General features: G+C 48.5%; 1 protein-coding gene across 5 annotated transcripts in view; it reads left to right on the plus strand.

The window, feature by feature from the left end:
* The window catches only part of ASAP2 (ArfGAP with SH3 domain, ankyrin repeat and PH domain 2), a 176,701-nt gene that overhangs the window by 122,945 nt on the left and 35,714 nt on the right, over window positions 1-18,042 (plus strand). For 4 of the 5 annotated variants that reach the window (XM_058682488.1, XM_058682489.1, XM_058682491.1 and 1 more), the window contains exons 10-15: window positions 3,285-3,388; window positions 3,495-3,564; window positions 9,613-9,700; window positions 13,155-13,203; window positions 13,285-13,451; window positions 16,285-16,418. In XM_058682488.1, the coding sequence (XP_058538471.1) occupies window positions 3,285-3,388; window positions 3,495-3,564; window positions 9,613-9,700; window positions 13,155-13,203; window positions 13,285-13,451; window positions 16,285-16,418 (612 nt within the window). The remainder of the gene's footprint in view (window positions 1-3,284; window positions 3,389-3,494; window positions 3,565-9,612; window positions 9,701-13,154; window positions 13,204-13,284; window positions 13,452-16,284; window positions 16,419-18,042) is intronic. The other variant, XM_058682493.1, reaches the window with a different exon arrangement.

Raw genomic sequence — 18,042 nt, forward strand, 5'->3', positions numbered from 1 at the left:
TGGTGCCTGGGATCCGAGACATGGCTGGATGTCACAGGATAGAGGGTATGTGCATATTGACAGATCTTAGGAGAGCCTTTTCAAGGTCCATAAAATGCCGACTTAACCTATGTGCTTTAGACAACATCTCCATGTGGTGAGACTCAGATCCTAGGGCATCCTTGGCTTTCTGGGAGAGTACAGAGTATGATGGAGAGTCTCCAAGAGTCTCTCCCACCCCTGCCCCCCACCAGTCACCTCTGTCTATGTTAGATTCTCCTTCTCCCCAGAAGTAAAGGCTCTTTTCCCTCGGATTATATTCCACTGAATTGCAGTCTTGGCTATGTGAAAAGGCGGACTTCATTTGTTACCCCTTCACTTGACCAGGTGTGAACAAAATGACCTGAATGAGCAGATGAAGGAGGGCTGGTTTTGTTGGATCACCTACAAGTCACCTTGAAGTTGGTGAGATAACTAGTGCGAGAGCAGGTTCAGTTTTCTGTCAAATGGATTATATTCCTCCGATGTACACATTTTAAATTGTGCAGCTTCAGATTTTCCTCCACTTTTTAACTGATTCAAGAAATGCCTGGTCTAAAGAATAAAAACGGCAATTTCTTCCTTAACGTCTGGTAGAGAGTCCAATTCTGTTGGTAAGAGGAAAGCCCCTCATTCTGTGCCTCAGGCCTGTGAGGGCTCTGATCACCATGCTTGGCACGAACACTTTGAGCAGTGTTATCACATGACTCCACCATTTACTCTGTGCAGGCTCCGTCCCCCCTCCTCCCACCCCAAATCAATAGTCCTATTTCTTGGTTGTGCCATTTAGTCTTTTGACAGGTTTATTTTTAGTCTTGCGCAGAGATTCATAGAGGTGAGCACACTTCTGTTTCTCCTCCCCTGCATTCATTCCCAGTGATGCTGAAAGCTGGGTTTGCTCTGGATTTCTAGTGCTAATATCGTGCCCTTTTGAGAGAATGTGGAAACTGGCACTATCCTCACCTGATGAATGAGTTGTTTGCCCCAGTTGTCTGGAGGCAGGAGTGCCGCGTGAACTCCCTATGAAGAATGAGGACGTTTCTCCCGTCTTCGGTCTGCTTGTTGAGGCTCTGTGATCAATTCAGTAATGGGATGCCTGAGCCCATTATTGATTTCTCAGATCAAGATTTTCTTTTACTTTTCTTTTTTTTGCAAAGTAGTCCCAGATGTATTTCACAGTTAAAAAAAAAAAGTCAGTGCTAGATAGACCGTGTTCATGGAACGGTGGGTCTGATCCACTTAAGACAGCCAGAGCCCCCAGATTGGTCTGCAGATTCAGTGCCATTTTTATCAACCCCCACCCCGCCTTTGTGCAGAAATTGACAAGCTGCTTTTGAAACTCATGAGGAAACACAAGGGACCCAGAATTGCCAAAACAGTAAAAGAACAGAAGTTGGAGGACTCACACTTCTGATTTCAGTCCCCACAAAGCTATAGTAATCAAGACAGTGTGGGACTGACACAGGATAGATTTACAGATCACTGAAATGGAATCAAGAGTCCAGAAATAAACCCTAACTCTTATGGCCAATCAGTTGATTTTTCAACATGGGAGTCAAGACAATTCAGAGAAAAAAGAATGGTTTTTTTCACAAATGATGATGGGACAACTGGATAGCCACGAGCAAAAGAATGAATTTAGACCCCTACCTCACACCATAATCAAAAATTAACTCAAACTGGATCAAAGACCTAACTGTTAAGAGCTAAAACTCTTAGAGGAAAACATAGGCGTAAATCTTCATGACCTTGGAGCAAGCAATGGTTTCTGAGATGTGACATCTAAAGTACAAATGACAAAAGAAACTATAGATAATTTTCAACAAATTTTTAAATATGTTATGCTTCAAAAACCGTTAGACCTATCAAGAATCCAGGTGGGTTGCTGTTGCTTTCAGATAAAGTCTGAACTCTGACTCAAGCCTGTCTGTCCCTTCAACCACTGGGCCCACTTTACCTTAGCTACATTGGTTGTTCTAATTTCCATGGAGGATGACCACAGCTACCACTACCCTCCCCTATTCTCTGCCTGTTCTTGCTTTCATCTCGAAAACTCCCTCTCTCTAGAGTCCTACGGTTTCCTCCTTTGGCTCTTCACTTCCTGAGCACTTGTATTCTTGGCTTGGATAACACTGATTGTCATGCATTAGTTTCTTCATTGTTTGGCATCATTTGGCCTTGGCTTCCCCAAGGATGGTCACCTGCTTGACGGTGGAGAGGAGACATGGCCCTCGTGTCTCAGGACGAGGTGAGGGCTCGTGGTGAGGGCTCATGGAAAGAGCTTCGAGGGGGAGGTGGCAATCCCTTCCAGTCTCCTCTCTGGCCCTAACAAGCTCTGCATCTTAAGTAGATCTCTGATTCTCGTTGTGTTTCTATTTCCTCCGTCATGAAATGGACTGGGTGGGAGGTTCTCAATAAACAGCTGGCCTGTGAACTCTGTTTGTCTTTTGCTCCCCCTGGGTTCCTTATGTCTGCCAGAATTTCCAGTGCTAGTTTGGACAGCTCCTTCCCACTCACAGCTCGGGGCTTCCGATCCCATCTGTCAAATAGTTGAGCACCCAGTGGATGTCCAGGGTTTCATTGACGGTCCTTGCCCTTAAGAAGCTGAAGACTGGAGTCCCCCGGTGTGGCGGACTCAGCCAGATTCTCAGCCGAGCAAGTGGCCTGTCTACCCTGAGGCTAAGGCAGTTAGGTCCAGTGCTCTGGCCCCTCTGCTGGGTTGATGGGTCAGGAAGGGAATGTGGTTCGATACCTGTTATGTACCAGGTGGTCACACATGTCATCTTACTCAGACCTTGCTGTATTTACCATTTGCTGGGTATTGTTTTCCTATTTCCCAAGGAGCAAACTGAGGCAGGGAGCTTAAGTAACTTGCCTAAAGTCAGGGGTAGAACCTTGTTTTGGGTTTTTTCTTGCTTAAAAGTGCTGCTTTTTCTAACACATAGGTTACTTTTCTCCTTGAGGACTGCTTTTGCCACACCAAGAGCTTCTTGCCATTATCGGGGACTTAAGGCTCATAATTAAGCAAAATCTGTAATTTCCAAATGGCTCATTTCTTTCAGCCAGTTGGGGGATGCTGGTTTGACATTTCCTTCTCCAGCCTGGTAGGTGACGTTTATGAATTCCTGGGTATGAATCTTCTGTCCATTTTTTGGTGTGGTGATAGGTGACATGTCTCTAATTAAAAAAAAAAAAAAAATTAAGGACAGCTTTTTTTAAGCTTGGAATCTGGACAGGATTAAAAACCACTTCTTGACCGTTTTTAGGAGTCACAAATTCGCCAGAGTACAGCCTATAGTTTACATCAGCCTCAGGGAAACAAAGAGCACGGGACCGAGCGGAACGGCAGCCTGTACAAGAAGAGCGATGGGTAAGCGGAATGTGCTGCTGGAGTTTGAATGCGTGTTCCCCTTCCGTGTCCAAAATTGCTGAAGTCTGCTTTTTTTTTTTTTTTTTGCCCCCCATTTATCTGTCAGGATCCGAAAAGTGTGGCAGAAAAGGAAGTGTTCGGTTAAAAACGGTTTTCTGACCATATCCCACGGCACCGTAAGTATTCCCTTTTACTTCTCGGTCTGCTGCAGTGAGGTGAGAGAGTGATACAAGCCGCATGCCCAGGACAGCATTGCACCTGCCTCTTAAAGGCCTTCCTGTTGGGAGAGTTTTGTTTGGGGTCCTTCTTGAGTCGGTGCACCTGCCCCCTGTCTGTGCTTCTCTGGCCAGGGACAGCTTTGTGTCGTTCGCTGCCTGGCAGAGTTAGGAATACCTGACGCGTCAGGTCATTTACAAGCCAGAGGCTTCCAGAAACCAACAGCGCACCACTTCCCAGCTGTCTTCGTCTCCAGAAATTGAACTTCCTACTTGGGAAGGTTTCCTACTTCTCCATAAAGGGAAAAGTGTTCAAGTGGTCAGGACTCCGGGCAGCCGAAATCCAAGAGAAGAGAAACTTCAGGAATATTATTATAGAAATCCAACACGTGGCGTCCAACCTTCGTCAAGTCCTTTTTCTGTCATCCTGTGTGTAAGAGTCCTTGCAAGAAACTGAGGCCTGTATGTTGAGCCTGTTGAGAAATCAGTCAGAGTAAGATGCCTTACTAATCCAGCTTTCAGAAACTGGGGACTTTTTTTTTTTTAAGTTTACTTATTTTGAGAGAGAGAGAGAGAGAGCATGCACGAGAGGGGAAGAGGCAGAGAGAGAGGGAGAGGGAGAATCCCAAGCAAGCTCCGTGCTTGTCAGCATGGAGCCTGACACGGGGCTCAATCTCACAAACCGTGAGATTATGACCTGGGCTGAAACCAAGAGTCGGACACTCAACCGACTGAGCACCCCAGGCGCCCCTCAGAAACCGAGGATTTTAACCACAGTTACAAACACAGCCCTTCACACCACAGCGCTCTTTCCCACAGTGGCTCAGGCATATTGTCACTTTACCTGTATGACACAATCCGGTAAATACCACGTAGGCTGCTAGACATTTTTGGAAAATTCTAAAGGCAGAGTTGCTGCTATTTTGGTGCTAATGAGAACACGGCATGGGTGGTGCCTTGCGTTTCTGTTCCCCAAGCAGGAGGCCTGGTGCTGTGTTGAAAAGTGTGGCCTTTTTTACCTTTTTCACACTTTTCATATTGGCGGCCTCCGTCCTGTGGGTGGATGGGAGTGGACATGACCCTGGGTCTTTGTCGTCTCCTCCCCTCCCCCTGGTTTCCACCAGTTCCCCTGGTGACAGGCCGAGCTGGGCAGGAGCACAGGCTCCTGTAGACAGGTCACGGCTCAGCGTGGGCTCTTCCCAGTACTCTGGAAGGAAATGGGAAGACTGGACCTACAATTCCTGGGGCCCCTTCATCGTCCCTGACTGGGACCTAGCATACGTCAAGTGTCTGTAGCCATCTCTTTGGCCCTTTGGCCTGGGGGCTGAATGTATCTCCTGCCCGGGCAAATAGAGGTCATTCCTCTTTTCTAATATGGAGCTGTTACTGGCTCCTTCATGGTCATGACATCCCAGGGGCCCTGGAGTTTGGACCCTGATGTGATGTGCTCTCCATATAGACATGCCTGTGTGTCTAGGGAGGAGTGCTGTAGATTCAGGGAGGCAAATTTATTCAGTCACCACCATGCCTGTTCAAAATCAAGACCGTAGGGGCGCCTGGGTGGCTCAGTCGGTTAAGTGTCCAAGTCTTGGTTTCGGCTCAGGTCGTGATTTCACGGTTTGTGACATTGAGCCCCGCATCAGGCTCTGCACTGACAGCACAGAGCCTGCCTGGGATTCTCTCTCCCTGTTCCTTCTCTCGCTGCCCCTCCCCTTCTCTTTCTCTCTCTCTCTCTCTCTCTCTCTCTCTCAAAGTGAATAAACTTTAAACTGGGTGATGGCCAGGTTCCCTCCCTGCTCTAAACACCTATGATTCTGTGATTTGCCTTCAAATGGTTTTCCACTCGGTTGTTTGTTTTAACTCAGGTTTACTGCCTCGATGCAGAAAATTTGACAAAGCAAGACTGAGTTTCATTTCATGCTTGTTCACAGCTCTTAAGGCATTTGGCATTTTTGCCTCATTAACATGTTCTTCTGGACCCAGGGCCTCAGCTTAAGCCAGTTGAGCGGTCCTCCCTCCGCGACGGAAGTGAAAGCAGGCCTAGTACTCCTTTGCTGGCAGGGTCAGCTTGGGTTCCTGTCGCTTCCATTACCCGTACTTCTCTCTGGAAGACGCAGACTCGGTTTCCTGTGGACGTTGATGGGCCGCTCCAGTCTTTGGCAGATGGTGCAGGGAGAACTAGCATGAGTAGCCTGCTGACGGCTCAGCTTGCCACACAACTTGCATATTTAATAAGTGCTTTGTGTTTAGGGGGCTCCCTCTCTAGGGAATCCGTGCTCTCTGTATGACTCACTCACACTGCCCGGAGCTGCTGGGGCAGACGTTGCCTCCAGCCCGGCCGCGTGGCCGGTGGGGGCTCTGGCCCGGAAGACAAGAGGGGTACTATAGAAGGAGCTGTGTGTATACCACAGAGTTCTCCTTTTCTCCTTCCTCTGTGTGCATCCTGCCTGTTCCGTGCACATGCGTGCGCGCACACGCACACAGGTGTGCCGTCGCACCTACAGAGCGTTCACGTGCGGTGGTGTGAATTAACCTCTGCCGAGAGAGGGATCTGAGAGATGCCTTTTTGTGTGATTTTGTTTGCATTTGGCTCCTTGTGTGGCTTACCTAGGTAGCCAGCACCTCCCTGAGGAGGCAAATTTACCATCGGGGGAGAGGAGGACAGTGGTTCAGAGACCTGACTGAGTAAATGGGGCTCTAAGAGCAGGATCTGGCCCTCAGTGGAGAATCCGATCTTGATGCTGTGGAAGCACAGCGTGTGTGTTTGCGATGTTCCCCAAACCGGTTTCTTCCCCGGAAGCTGGCAGCCTTCGGGAAATGAGACGGCGTGCTCCGTATTCTAGCAGAGGGACGGTGATTACATCCTGATGCATTCGCTGAAAGCCTAGTTGGTGTTCCCCATTCGCTGAGATTCGTTGTGTTTTCTGGCACTGGGAAAAGTGATCCTTGGGACAAAATAACTGACTGGGTATCACCTTTGCCAAATGCATGCATCGCTTTGCCACACTGCCAAGGACTGGGGACTGTTTAAGCTGCGAGAAATGTCCACTGGTTCTTCTGCAGTCTAAATTTCTTTTTTAAATGATTGTTAGTCATGAAGAGTCCAGACTACCTATTAAGGGCCCTGGCTGGCCCATTTGGTTAAGTGACTTCGGCTCAGGTCATGATCTCACAGTTCGTGGGTCTGAGCCCCGCATCAGGCTCTGTGCTGACAGCTCGGAGCCTGGAGCCTGCTTCCCATTCTGTGTCTACTTCTCTCTCTGTCCCTCCCCTGCTCATGCTCTGTCTCTCAAAAATGAATGAATGTTAAAAAAACACAAAACCCCACAAACTTTAAAAGCCTGACAAATTGGGAAAAAATAGAATGGCTTGATTAAAATGATAGGAACTCTAATAATCCACACCTTCAGTCATATTTACTAATCCGTGCAATCTAGGGGTCTCTGTTTCCCACTCCTTGGAGAGCGCTGGTATCTGATGAATTAGAACCATTCTGTAGCTGAATTAAATGGTGACACCATTTTCCCCAAACAGCAGCAGGAGAGGGAATTTAATGGGTAGAGTTTTCTCCGTTTAAAAATATTCTCCCATAGATTTTTCTTACAGCTCTGGTAATCTGGCTGGACAAATAGCAAACAACGATTAATGTAAAACATGCAAGCTGACCCTCTTAAGCGGTATCGGCTGTTCTAAATTTTGTGGACCTCCTCTTACCGCTGTTTTTAACACGTAGCCACCTCTGTGCCTTTATAATTACTCCGACTTCATATGTAGGCGCCGAATATTTTCCCACGTTTTGTGGTGTTCGTACGCCGTGAAGGGTGAAGTCTGTCTTTGATGGTAGCTGTCTCAGTGAGAAGGGACAGCTTTCCCCGTGGTGCGGGGAAAATGAAAGAAGATAAGCGAGAGGGGCCCGGGCAGGGCTGGTATTAATTCGGTTGTGCTGCTTTGCTGCACCCGGAGATACGCACTGATACGTCCAGGTCGGTGACTGCTTCCCACAGAAAGCCATGCAGAGGGCAGGCGGGAGCAGGAGTTAAGAGCTTGTGCTCCGAGGCCAGGCTGGCGGGCTCACATGGGGCCTCACTGCCTCCCAAGCTGTAGAAAAGAAGGTCCGTCACATTAATTAGCCTGTGCGGGCCAGTACCTTTATCTGTAAAACTGGAGCGGTTCCTGCCTCAAAGGTCAGTTAGAAGAATTAAATGAGCTAATTTACTAAACATACTTAGAACACTTGTGCATGAAAACGTTTCTGTATTTACCAGATTTCACCAACCCCTCTTACTGTTCCTGTGTCTAAGACCCCACGGACAGCCGCAGTTTGGAAGTAGGCCAGGAATGTCCCCTAAATGCACATATATATGGTTGTGTCATCATAGGAGGTAATGGTACAGACACAGACTTTATGTGGTGAAATACGTGGTCGCGTCGTGGTATGGTCTCCTACTTGGTGCTGTAGAAATACGTCATTCAGTGTATTGGTTCCCGGATGAGCCAGGTAAAGATCCAAAATTGGATTGATGGTCCTTCCACTTGGAATTGTCAAGGTTCGCAAGATTAGACAGAACTTGCAGTCTTTTAATACTGATTTCTGGGGCACGTGGGTGGCTCAGTCAGTTAAGCGTCAAACTCTTGGTTTCAGCTCGGGTCATGATCTCATGGTTCATGAGTTTGAGCCCCAAGTTGCACTGTTAGCCGGGAGCCTGCTTGGGATTCTCTGCCTCCTTCTCTCTCTGACCCTCCTTACCCACCCACCCTCAAAATAAATAAATAAATAACTTGAAACAAATGCTGATTTCTGATGATCCAAGGATTCTGTTAGGCGTCTATGGTGGAGAACATCCAGTGACTTTCGTATAAGAGATGAGGCCGACATCCCACAAGCCAGGAGAGTCTGGCCCACCCTGTTTATCCACCTTCTCATCCCGCCTTCCTTGTATCAAACCCAAACTGTTTGCACTGTAAGGATCCGTCCTCTACCACTGACTCTGTGAGTTGAGTGGAAAGGGGTCTGTAAATGAATGAAGGTCTCATGGGACTACCCAGGTGTGGATGCACGTATGTGTGTTTTTTCGATGAATCCCAGATCCAAGCCTTTACAACTTGTAAATGCAGCCGGCAGCCACAGGAGGTTGAACAAGAGGTTCACATATAGAGCATTTTATTCGGTCTTTCCCTCAGCAGCTTGGGAGGTGGGTAGGATAAGCCCATTCATATTTGGAGAGTTCTCCAAGGTTTCTGAGAGACATTTTGCCATTTGAATAGTCACAGGTTCTTTTTTTTCCCCCCTAAAATTATGTTTTCCTTTGATCTTTGCTTGTTTTTGGACTACCTGTGGTAGTTTTTGAAACGGTAGTAAAATACCCATTTTGAGACCTGTCTGCCAGAAACGAATTGTGATCTTTTGTTGCCACTGTGTTGGGGAGATTCGGGGTATTTATGTGAATGAGTTGGGTTTTGTTGAAACGTAAGTGACAGATGTTTAGCATTTAACGTTATTTATCTATTACCTGTCGTGACTTCAAAAAGTAGGGAAAATTATTTCTCTGTCATTTTTGTGCTGTGAGATTTCTTTCCTTAGAAGCAAGTGTTTACACTCAGGGAAACACTTTTAAGCTCACCAGAAATAGAGCTGGTGCCCAAGTCACCCAGCCAACCATCTGTGTCATCGGTAGGAATGTCTCGGAGCTTTAGCTGTGGAGCATTTTGCTCTCAGGAAGCCCAGTGCTGTCGACCTCAAAGCCAGCAGCCCTTGTCCCCCTGGCCGGGTGGGTGTGTGGGCCACCAAGTGTCCCTCCCAGGGAATGGCAGCTTGCCCTCTGGGGAGCTGAGATTCAAGGACACCCTGTGTCGTGCCTGTGTTGTGTCTTCCTACACAAAATCTGCCTTCCGAAAGCGATCTTTTTGCAAACTGGTGGAAATCCTGTTCTTGCTGTATTTTAGTGAGAAATGGCGCGGTATGATTTTGTCCTCCTTCCCACCCATCTCCATTCCTTTGTTTCTAAACAGGCTAACCGGCCTCCCGCGAAGCTCAACCTGTTAACCTGTCAAGTGAAGACCAACCCCGAGGAGAAAAAGTGTTTTGACCTTATTTCACGTAAGTTTGTTTCTCAGATTTTGCTCCACCGAGAAATTAAACTGGCTGCTGGGGCATCAATCCCATTTCAGAGAATTGACTGTCGAGGAGAAATGCCTTCCTTTCAAGTGACATCCACACCTTCTTCTTTCCACTCATAATTGTCTGCTTGCTGGTGTCCAGTGTAGGACCTGACGCTGAGGGTGGCCCCGCTCTCCTCATGGGCTCCTGTAAACACGGAGATTATACTGGGTTGGCCCTCTAGCCTGAAATCCCTTCACTTAACTATAAAAAAGGACGACTCTGTCATCCAGGCTTCTGTGGTTTGGGTGATGTTAGACATGCTGCACGGCTAATGTGATAAGGTCTTTGGCAAAACCCTGGAAACTTTGGTTTTTGAAATCGTTTTGCCTTTCCCACCGCAGAATTAGTCTTCCTGCTTCCGTACGTCTTTCTTCTTTTGTGGCACTCATGACAGAGTGACCACAGAACCATCTGCTGTGTTGAGTGTCTACTCGGCATCCCTAAGGAAAAAGGAACGGACGAGTGTGTTTTAAAGGAAACAACATTGGCCTTTTTTGTTCCTGGCCCATTTAGGTGGCAGGGTTACAGTTTGGGGGAAGGAAGGGGCCAGCACCCCTTACACAAGAGGGTCACGAGGGATTTGGGCACAAGAGTTGTACTTATAGAGGAAAAGTCTGTACCATACATTTTCGGAAGGTGGGTGCTTTCTTATTTGCCTCAGTTTCCCAGAGTGTGAGTGGCTGCTTTCTGAGATGTCTGTTGGATTACACTATTGAGGGCTAGGGAGTTATTTCCGGTATAATTTATTGCTCACAGCAAGCTTACGAGGTAATTATTACCACCTCCACTAGTCTGGGTGAGGAGGCAGAGGCCCATGGCAGCTTACCCTCGTGCCCTGGTTTCCCTGTTCTAATACGCACCATACTAATTTGGAGGAGAGTGTCGAGCAGTGTGATGTGCCTAAAGGGTTTGGGCATTGTTCTGTCCTTCAGATTCCAGACTAATTTGTAAAATAAAAACTGACTTTATCCTGCTTCAAACCCCGTGTCCCTAAGAAGTGTTCACATCTGCCCCCCCGATGTGTGCACAACCGGGCAAGCTTCGTTAACTACTGGGTGCCAGTCAGCTTGCCCCCGGGCACCTTCGGCACCCCTGGGGACCTCCCATGAGAGGGTCATGGGAGCATCTCTTCCACTCTTGCAGACAACCCAGAAGCACTCTCCAGCCCGCACGCCTGTAACTTCCGGTCAGGCACCGAGGAGGGTCGGTAGATGGCAGGCGTGTGTCACCGCTTTCCTGGGACGTGTGGGAAGGCGGGCCTGTGCAAATCTGGTTTCGCGCGAGCGCTCCGGCAGGCTGACGTTTGCCAAGATGCCCTCAGTATCTCTGATCTACTGCCTGCTGCATGATAAACCTCTTCAGGCCACGGCTTCCTGCCTCAGACACCCAGAAGGCCTTGCTGAATTCGGTTTGAGGAGCCTTCATAAATGTGCCAGAATGCATTGTCATTCTTTGAGAAAAGCTCATTTCTTCTTCTTCCCGCTCTCCTTCCATGACTAGAGTGAATCCCGATCCTACAAATTTCTCATCCTAGTCTTCAAACGGTGTTACTCTCCTGAGGGTAGTTTGGTGAAAATGCTTTGTCCCAGTGCCGTGTGGCTTTGCTTGTCTCAGAGAATTCCAAAAAACAGCCAGACCCCGCGGGAGTGATCCAGGGAGCCGCCACAGAGCAGTGAAACCCTGGTTTGTTGCACATCCCAAGAAGGTTGGGGTTTGGGTTTGGGTTTGGGTTTGGGTTCACTTCCGATTGTGCCTGACTCAGGAAGCGAGGCTGTCACCCTCTCTGTTTCTCCCCCGCCTGCTGACCAGGCTAGTGGGACCTGTATCACGATGAGCGAGGCCTTTAAACATTTGGCGGTTGGAGAAGAAGTCAGGCTGCACTATAGGCAGTGAGGAGGCTGCTCCAGATGTGAGTCTCGCAGGCCCCAGAGTCACCCTCACTCTGTGAGCCCTCTCCTGGTCGTCCGTGACCTTGATACTTGTTTTGAAGAAGATTGATCCTTTTTTTGGTCAAATGTCCTTAGTTTTCTCCGCTGCTTTCCCACGGGGGCCTGAGGCTCTGCATTTGGGGCAAGAATAGCGCATCACATGCCCCTCCTCTCTGCTCTGCGTACAGGGGTCAGCGGTCTGGCACAGCCCTTGGAGACATCGCTGTGTTTGCACATGGTTGTGTGTGTGTGAGTGTAAGATCTCGTGTCTCAACAGGGACACCTGGGTGGCTCAGTCGGTCAAGCATCTGACTTCGGCTCAGGTCATGATCTTGAGGTTTGTGAGTTTGAGCCCCTCATCGGGCTCTGTGCCGACAGCTCAAAGCCTGGAGCCTGCTTTGGATTCTGTGTCTCCCTCTCTGTCTACCTCTCCCCTGCTCGTGCTGTCTCTCTCTCAAAAATAAATAAACATTAAAAAAAATTATTTTAGGGGCGTCTGGGTGGCTCTGTCGGTTAAGCGTCTGACTTCAGCTCAGGTCATGATCTCGCGGTTCGTGAGTTTGAGCCCCGCGTCGGGCTCTGTGCTGACTGCTCAGAGCCTGGAGCCTGTTTCGGATTCTGTGTCTCCCTCTCTCTCTGCCCCTCCCCTGTTCATGCTCTGTCTCTCTCTGTCTCAAAAATAAATAAACGTTAAAAAAAAAATTTTTTTTTTTAATTAAAAAAAAATTATTTTAGGGGTGCCTGGGTGGTTCAGTCAGTTAAGTGTCCAACTTCAGCTCAGGTCATGATCTCGTGGTCTGTGGGTTCAAGCCCCACGTCGGGCTCTGTGCTGACAGCTCAGAGCCTAGAACCTGCTTCGGATTCTGTGTCTCCCTCTCTGCCCCTCCCCCACTCGTGCTCTGTCTCTGTCTCTCAAAAATGAATAAACATTAAAGAGATTTTTTTAAAAAAGGATCTGGTGTCCCAACAGCCTTCAGCTGTTCCTCCTGCTTCCGTGGTGTTTGTAATACAGCACTCCCACGGCCTGTGGTTAGGATTTCTCATCTTTTTCTAACGCCAGAAAACGTGTGAGATACTCATTTAGAAAAGGCTTTTATTATTCAAGGGGCTGTAACAATTACTTTTGGGGCGCCAACTTCTTGGCGAGTTCAAGAAAACAAAGCCTTTGAAAGGATAATGATGGTTTCCATCCCTGAGTAGCTCCTGTTTGGGGAAGCTTTATCTCTTCTTAAGCTTGGATGTGGACAGGTTTGTTAGTTTGGATTCCAAAGCCACAATCACCGAGCAAGGGCAGGCAAGGCGGGTGAAGGACGCGAGAGAGTGCGCCATTTTGTACAAATCATTCATTTCGCAGCAGAGAGTTAAGATCATTCCCGAGGTTAATTATAAACCACTTTCTGCCGGTATTGTGTAAGGATTACTGTGCCGGGCTCCCAGCTGATAAAACTTCTCTTGCCGTGCAGATGACAGGACGTACCACTTCCAAGCAGAAGACGAACAGGAATGCCAAATGTAAGTTCCTCGGGGGTGGGCCCTGGGGCTGGGACTCGGCAGTCCCTGGGATTTAACACAGCATCTCTCTCATTTTTCTAGATGGATGTCTGTGCTGCAGAACAGCAAAGAAGAAGCTTTAAACAATGCATTTAAGGGGGATGACAACACCGGGGAAAATAACATCGTCCAAGAGCTGACCAAGGAGATCATCGCGGAAGTGCAGAGGATGACGGGCAATGACGTGTGCTGCGACTGCGGAGCGCCAGGTGAGCCCCGCCCCTCCCCGCCCCACCCCTCCGTTGACTCTCATCCCGATTCATGGAAACCAGTCACGGATTTTCCGTTTCACTGCAGACACAGAGCTGCGTGCAGCGAGCCCGTGCGGGAGCTCGTGGCCCACGGGACCGTGTGCATAGCTGCAGGGGGAGGGTGGGAAGACGCAGGAGCGTGAAGATGGCCTCACAGAGCTGAAAAGATTTAAAGCCTTTTGAGGGGCGCCTGGGTGGCTCGGTCGGTTGAGCGGCCGACTTCAGCTCAGGTCATGATCTCACAGTCCGTGAGTTCGAGCCCCGCGTCGGGCTCTGGGCCGATGGCTCAGAGCCTGGAGCCTGCTTCCGATTCTGTGTCTCCCTCTGTCTCTGACCCTCCCCCGTTCATGCTCTGTCTCTGTCTCAAAAAAATAAATAAACATTAAAAAAAAAATTAAAAAAAAAAAATAAAGGCTTTTGAGACACGAACGCCGAAGCACAGAACGCGGGTGAGACCAAGGTCATCTGCTCGTTGTGTTGGCTCGGAGGCTGCGTCGGGCGGCTTTTCCCGGGATTTACTCCAGCCTCCCTTTGTGCTACTTTGTAGAACTTGTGCAGTGACTTTAATCCGCTGTCTAGTCTGTGACCCCAGGAGAGCCACTTTCTTTGTTAGCTGTCGGTTTCCCTGTATGAAAAATGAAGGAACTGGTCGAGATTGTTTTCCGGTCCCTTCCAGGCGTCACGTTCTGTGAAAAGAGGTGTTGATGTCTGCGTTTTGATAAAGCCTATGAGGAGCTCCATTCTGTAATGGACATAGAGCGGTATCATTGCAGATTCTAAGAGCTGGTATTTTCAAAAGCTTAAGGAGTGGAGTTATTCTGATTAAGGAGGAAGGGTGCTTTGGGAGCTTTGGGATAGCTGTTCCTGAACATTCACAAAATGAGAAAGCTTGTGGAGTGTCAGTTACCTTCTTCATTCCTCCAGTTCTATGACCGTTCTTCTAAAAAAATGCACACAACAGGGGCGCCTGGGTGGCTCAGTCAGTTAAGCGTCCGACTTCGGCTCAGGTCATGATCTCGCGGTCCGTGAGTTCAGGCCCCGCGTCGGGCTCTGGGCTGATGGCTCAGAGCCTGGAGCCTGTTTCGGATTCTGTGTCTCCCTCTCTCTCTGACCCTCCCCCGTTCATGCTCTGTCTCTCTCTGTCTCAAAAATAAATAAACGTTAAAAAAAAAAAATTTTTTTTTAAATGCACACAACAAAAATAGAGTGGGCAGTTGAGAATTGCCAGGAGGTTCCTATTGCCCCAAAAAGCTTTATGTCTGGGGGTAGTGAGGGGTAGGTATTCCCTCAGGGTCTTGGATCCATTAAAAAGTACCTTTTGGCAGGAAATGAGGTGTAGGGAGTGGTAAGTAGTGAATTGTGTTTTTTCTTTTCTTTTCTTTTGTAATGTGTATTTATTTTTGAGAGCAAGCTCAAGGGGGGTGGGGGCGGGCAGATCCGGGCTGACAGCGGAGGAGACCCCGATGTGGGGCTCGAACTCACAAACCCCAAGATCTTGACCTCAGCTGAAGTCAGACTCTTAACCAACTGAGCCCCCCGGGTGACCCTAATTGTGCTTTTTCTTAAGCAAAGAGGGCTGTGTAGCACTTCACTGGGACTTTTAAGACACTTTCATAAAGAAGTCAAAGCTGCGGATGTTTTTGTTTGGAAATGGACAAGATAGCTGATGTGAAAATTGATATAAAGTGATGTAAACATACTCCTGCCTCCCGAAAGTGTGCTACGGCCGGTATGGCAGAAATGCAAACACAGATGCCCAGAAGTTTCCCAAATGGGTAAAATTTTTTATAACTTGAACTTTGAAAAAGTAACGTGACAGTTCGCTGGTGACCAAGGTTGCGATAGTTCCCCGCAGCAAGTTTCTAAGGGGAGCGGGTAATTCGCAAGAGAACGGTACGCAAGGGCCGGGGTAATGTGCTCTGGCGTGTTTTGTTTTGAACGCCCCATTTTTGGTACACTCAGCATTCGTGTGTCACGCATCCCTTGGGTGTCTGCTGTGTGCCCAGCACACGGTAGGATGGCTCAGTGACTTAGGAGCTGTGCTCCGGGAGAAGCTCGGTGACACGGTGCCAGCGTGGGCTCGGGCCCAGGCAGGACTGCGTCTGGCTCCGCACCCACTGCGGCCTCGAGCAAGCCCCTTCTCCTTTCGGAGCACCATGAAGACCCCTGCCCTGTTTGCCTGCTGGCCTTCTCGTGTGTGCTGAAGAAGGATCAGGTGACAGCATCTGTAATTGCGGAAGCTCTTGCACTCGGAACTATTTCTGCTGCCACCGAAGTGTTGAGCAGAGTGTGGCATCAGCACGTAGTGTGTTCTCCGTCATGATTGTTAGCATTTTGTGAACATGTAGACCTGTCTTAAGTCTGTTCCCTGTACAGCACTAGACTGGCGGCCCTCGTTTTTTCTCTCCCCTTTGCTGGTATGACCAGGGTTGGTGATGGGCGTGGTTTGTATTCAGGACAGCCTTCAGGGGCCTGTGGCCACTAGAGGGCACTGTGTCCTGTTTATCCTCGGACACACACCTGTCACTTGGGAGTTCGTAATGAACGGAAGGGTGGGCAGGATAAACGAGTAAGTAAATGGAGGGAGGGGGAGCAGACAGGTGCATATGTGTGTATTGCGTGTAAGTGGGTGGTGATGCAGAATGAGTGATGAAGGGGGGCTCCAGCTGTGTCCAGGGTTGAGAAAATGCTCATGCTCAAAACTCCATGTGCAATAACTATACGGGAAAAGTGTTGTGACCCCAGCCCTGCACTTGCTGCGAACTCCAACTTTCCCTGTTCTCTTTGGCAGATCCTACCTGGCTCTCCACCAATCTGGGCATCCTGACCTGTATTGAGTGTTCCGGAATCCACCGAGAGCTCGGGGTTCACTATTCCAGGATGCAGTCCCTGACGTTAGATGTATTGGGAACGTCTGAGCTGCTGGTAATTCTCAAATCATTGATTTTGAAATGAAAATGAACGCACCGAATTCTAAGTTTTCCTTTTGGCGTTCGAACCCATTTTGCTTTCTTGCAATTCCCCTGGGCTGATGGTTGTTGATTCTTGCCAGATGGGTTTGGGCAATGAGAACCTCAGTGGTAATTCCTCCTTCTCAGCTACTGGTAGTTGAAGGCACTTTTTGTTGTAAAACCTTCTTCCTAAACGAATAAAGTGAAGTGACACAAAAAAGGAGAGCTGAGACGTGTGTACGACGTGGAATACGATGGCGACACAGTCTAGGTCACCCCATTCCTTAAACGTGTGCACAACGGAAAGCCCAGAGACAGTTGAGGGCTCGTTCTCCGGAGCCCCCAGCAGATCCCTGCTGAGTCTGTGGTCACGACATGGCTCAGGCCTCCGGCCCACTTTTCCCCTGCCTCTACTGTCACTCTCTGGGTGAGATTTCGGCCTCTGCTTTTACTGCCTTTGTTTCTAAAGAAGGCTTTCCTTTTTGGCTCAGTGATAACATATGAGCCTTGCAGCGTGGTATAGAAGGATACTGGGAGGTTGAAGCATTTTCTGTGAAGTAACATCCAGAGTATTGAGACCAGCCCCACGGAGGAAAAGGCACATCACACTAGCTGTTTGGAGGCCACCTAAAATGGAGCTTTGGTGGACTGTTTTCAAAGCCTGTGATTGCTGGTTGAGAAGCAGTGTTTGAAATTCTTGGTGTAGCTGGGCACTGGGCAGTGAACATTAAGTGGATATAGATCGCCGTTGACTGTAATGAAAAGAGCAATCATCTTGACAGGAAATCAATTATTGTGGTCAGTATACCTCTCAAGGGGCCATAAATTTTATCGATGACTACTCTAGAACCAGGGTCTGAACTTGTAATGCATTTTGAACTATCTTGTCAAATCTTCCTGGTCTTGGCAAAGGATTCCTTTATGGTCTTGAAAGGTGAAGCTGGGAGAAACGAGAGTGAATTCTGGTCGCCCGGTTGGTCACGTCCCTGATTACTTCAAGTTAGAAATGGAGCGCGACTCAGCAAGACTCAGGCAGTGTCTTCCTGGTTCCACAATGCCGTTCTTGTTACTGTCGTGATGCATTCAGCCTCCGCGGTGGAGCTGCGTGTGTACAAGAGGTAGCCTGGGTAACTGACTTTGGTTAGCCTTGAGATTCCCACAGTATATTTTCAAAGAAACACCAATTCTCAGGAAGAACTGGTAACCCTTGGCAGTTGGTCTGCTGCCATATACTGACTTCCTCAAAACAGCGGGAAGTGTTAAGTGATTTGTGGTGACATAATAATTGCTTATTTTGTACTAAGCACTTCTCAGAACTCTTTATATGTATTAGTTCATTTGTCCTTCACTACAACCCAGCGACCTTGCTGTTTATCCCCTCTTTATGACAGAGGAACTGAGGCTTAGAATGTTTTAATGTATCCAAGGTTGTATAGTTATTAAAGTGCCAGATCTAGGGCGGGACCCTTTAATCCAGAGCTCACGATTCACCTCTGAAGAGCCTGGAAAACGAACTGGTCCTTGTGGTGGCCTGTCCTGCTGTGTGGTGAGCATTTAAGCATCACTACTGTCCCTCCCTATCCCCCACTCCCCACCCT

Source organism: Neofelis nebulosa, chromosome 9 (assembly GCF_028018385.1).
Source record: "Neofelis nebulosa isolate mNeoNeb1 chromosome 9, mNeoNeb1.pri, whole genome shotgun sequence".
Classification (NCBI taxonomy): Eukaryota; Metazoa; Chordata; class Mammalia; order Carnivora; family Felidae; genus Neofelis; species Neofelis nebulosa.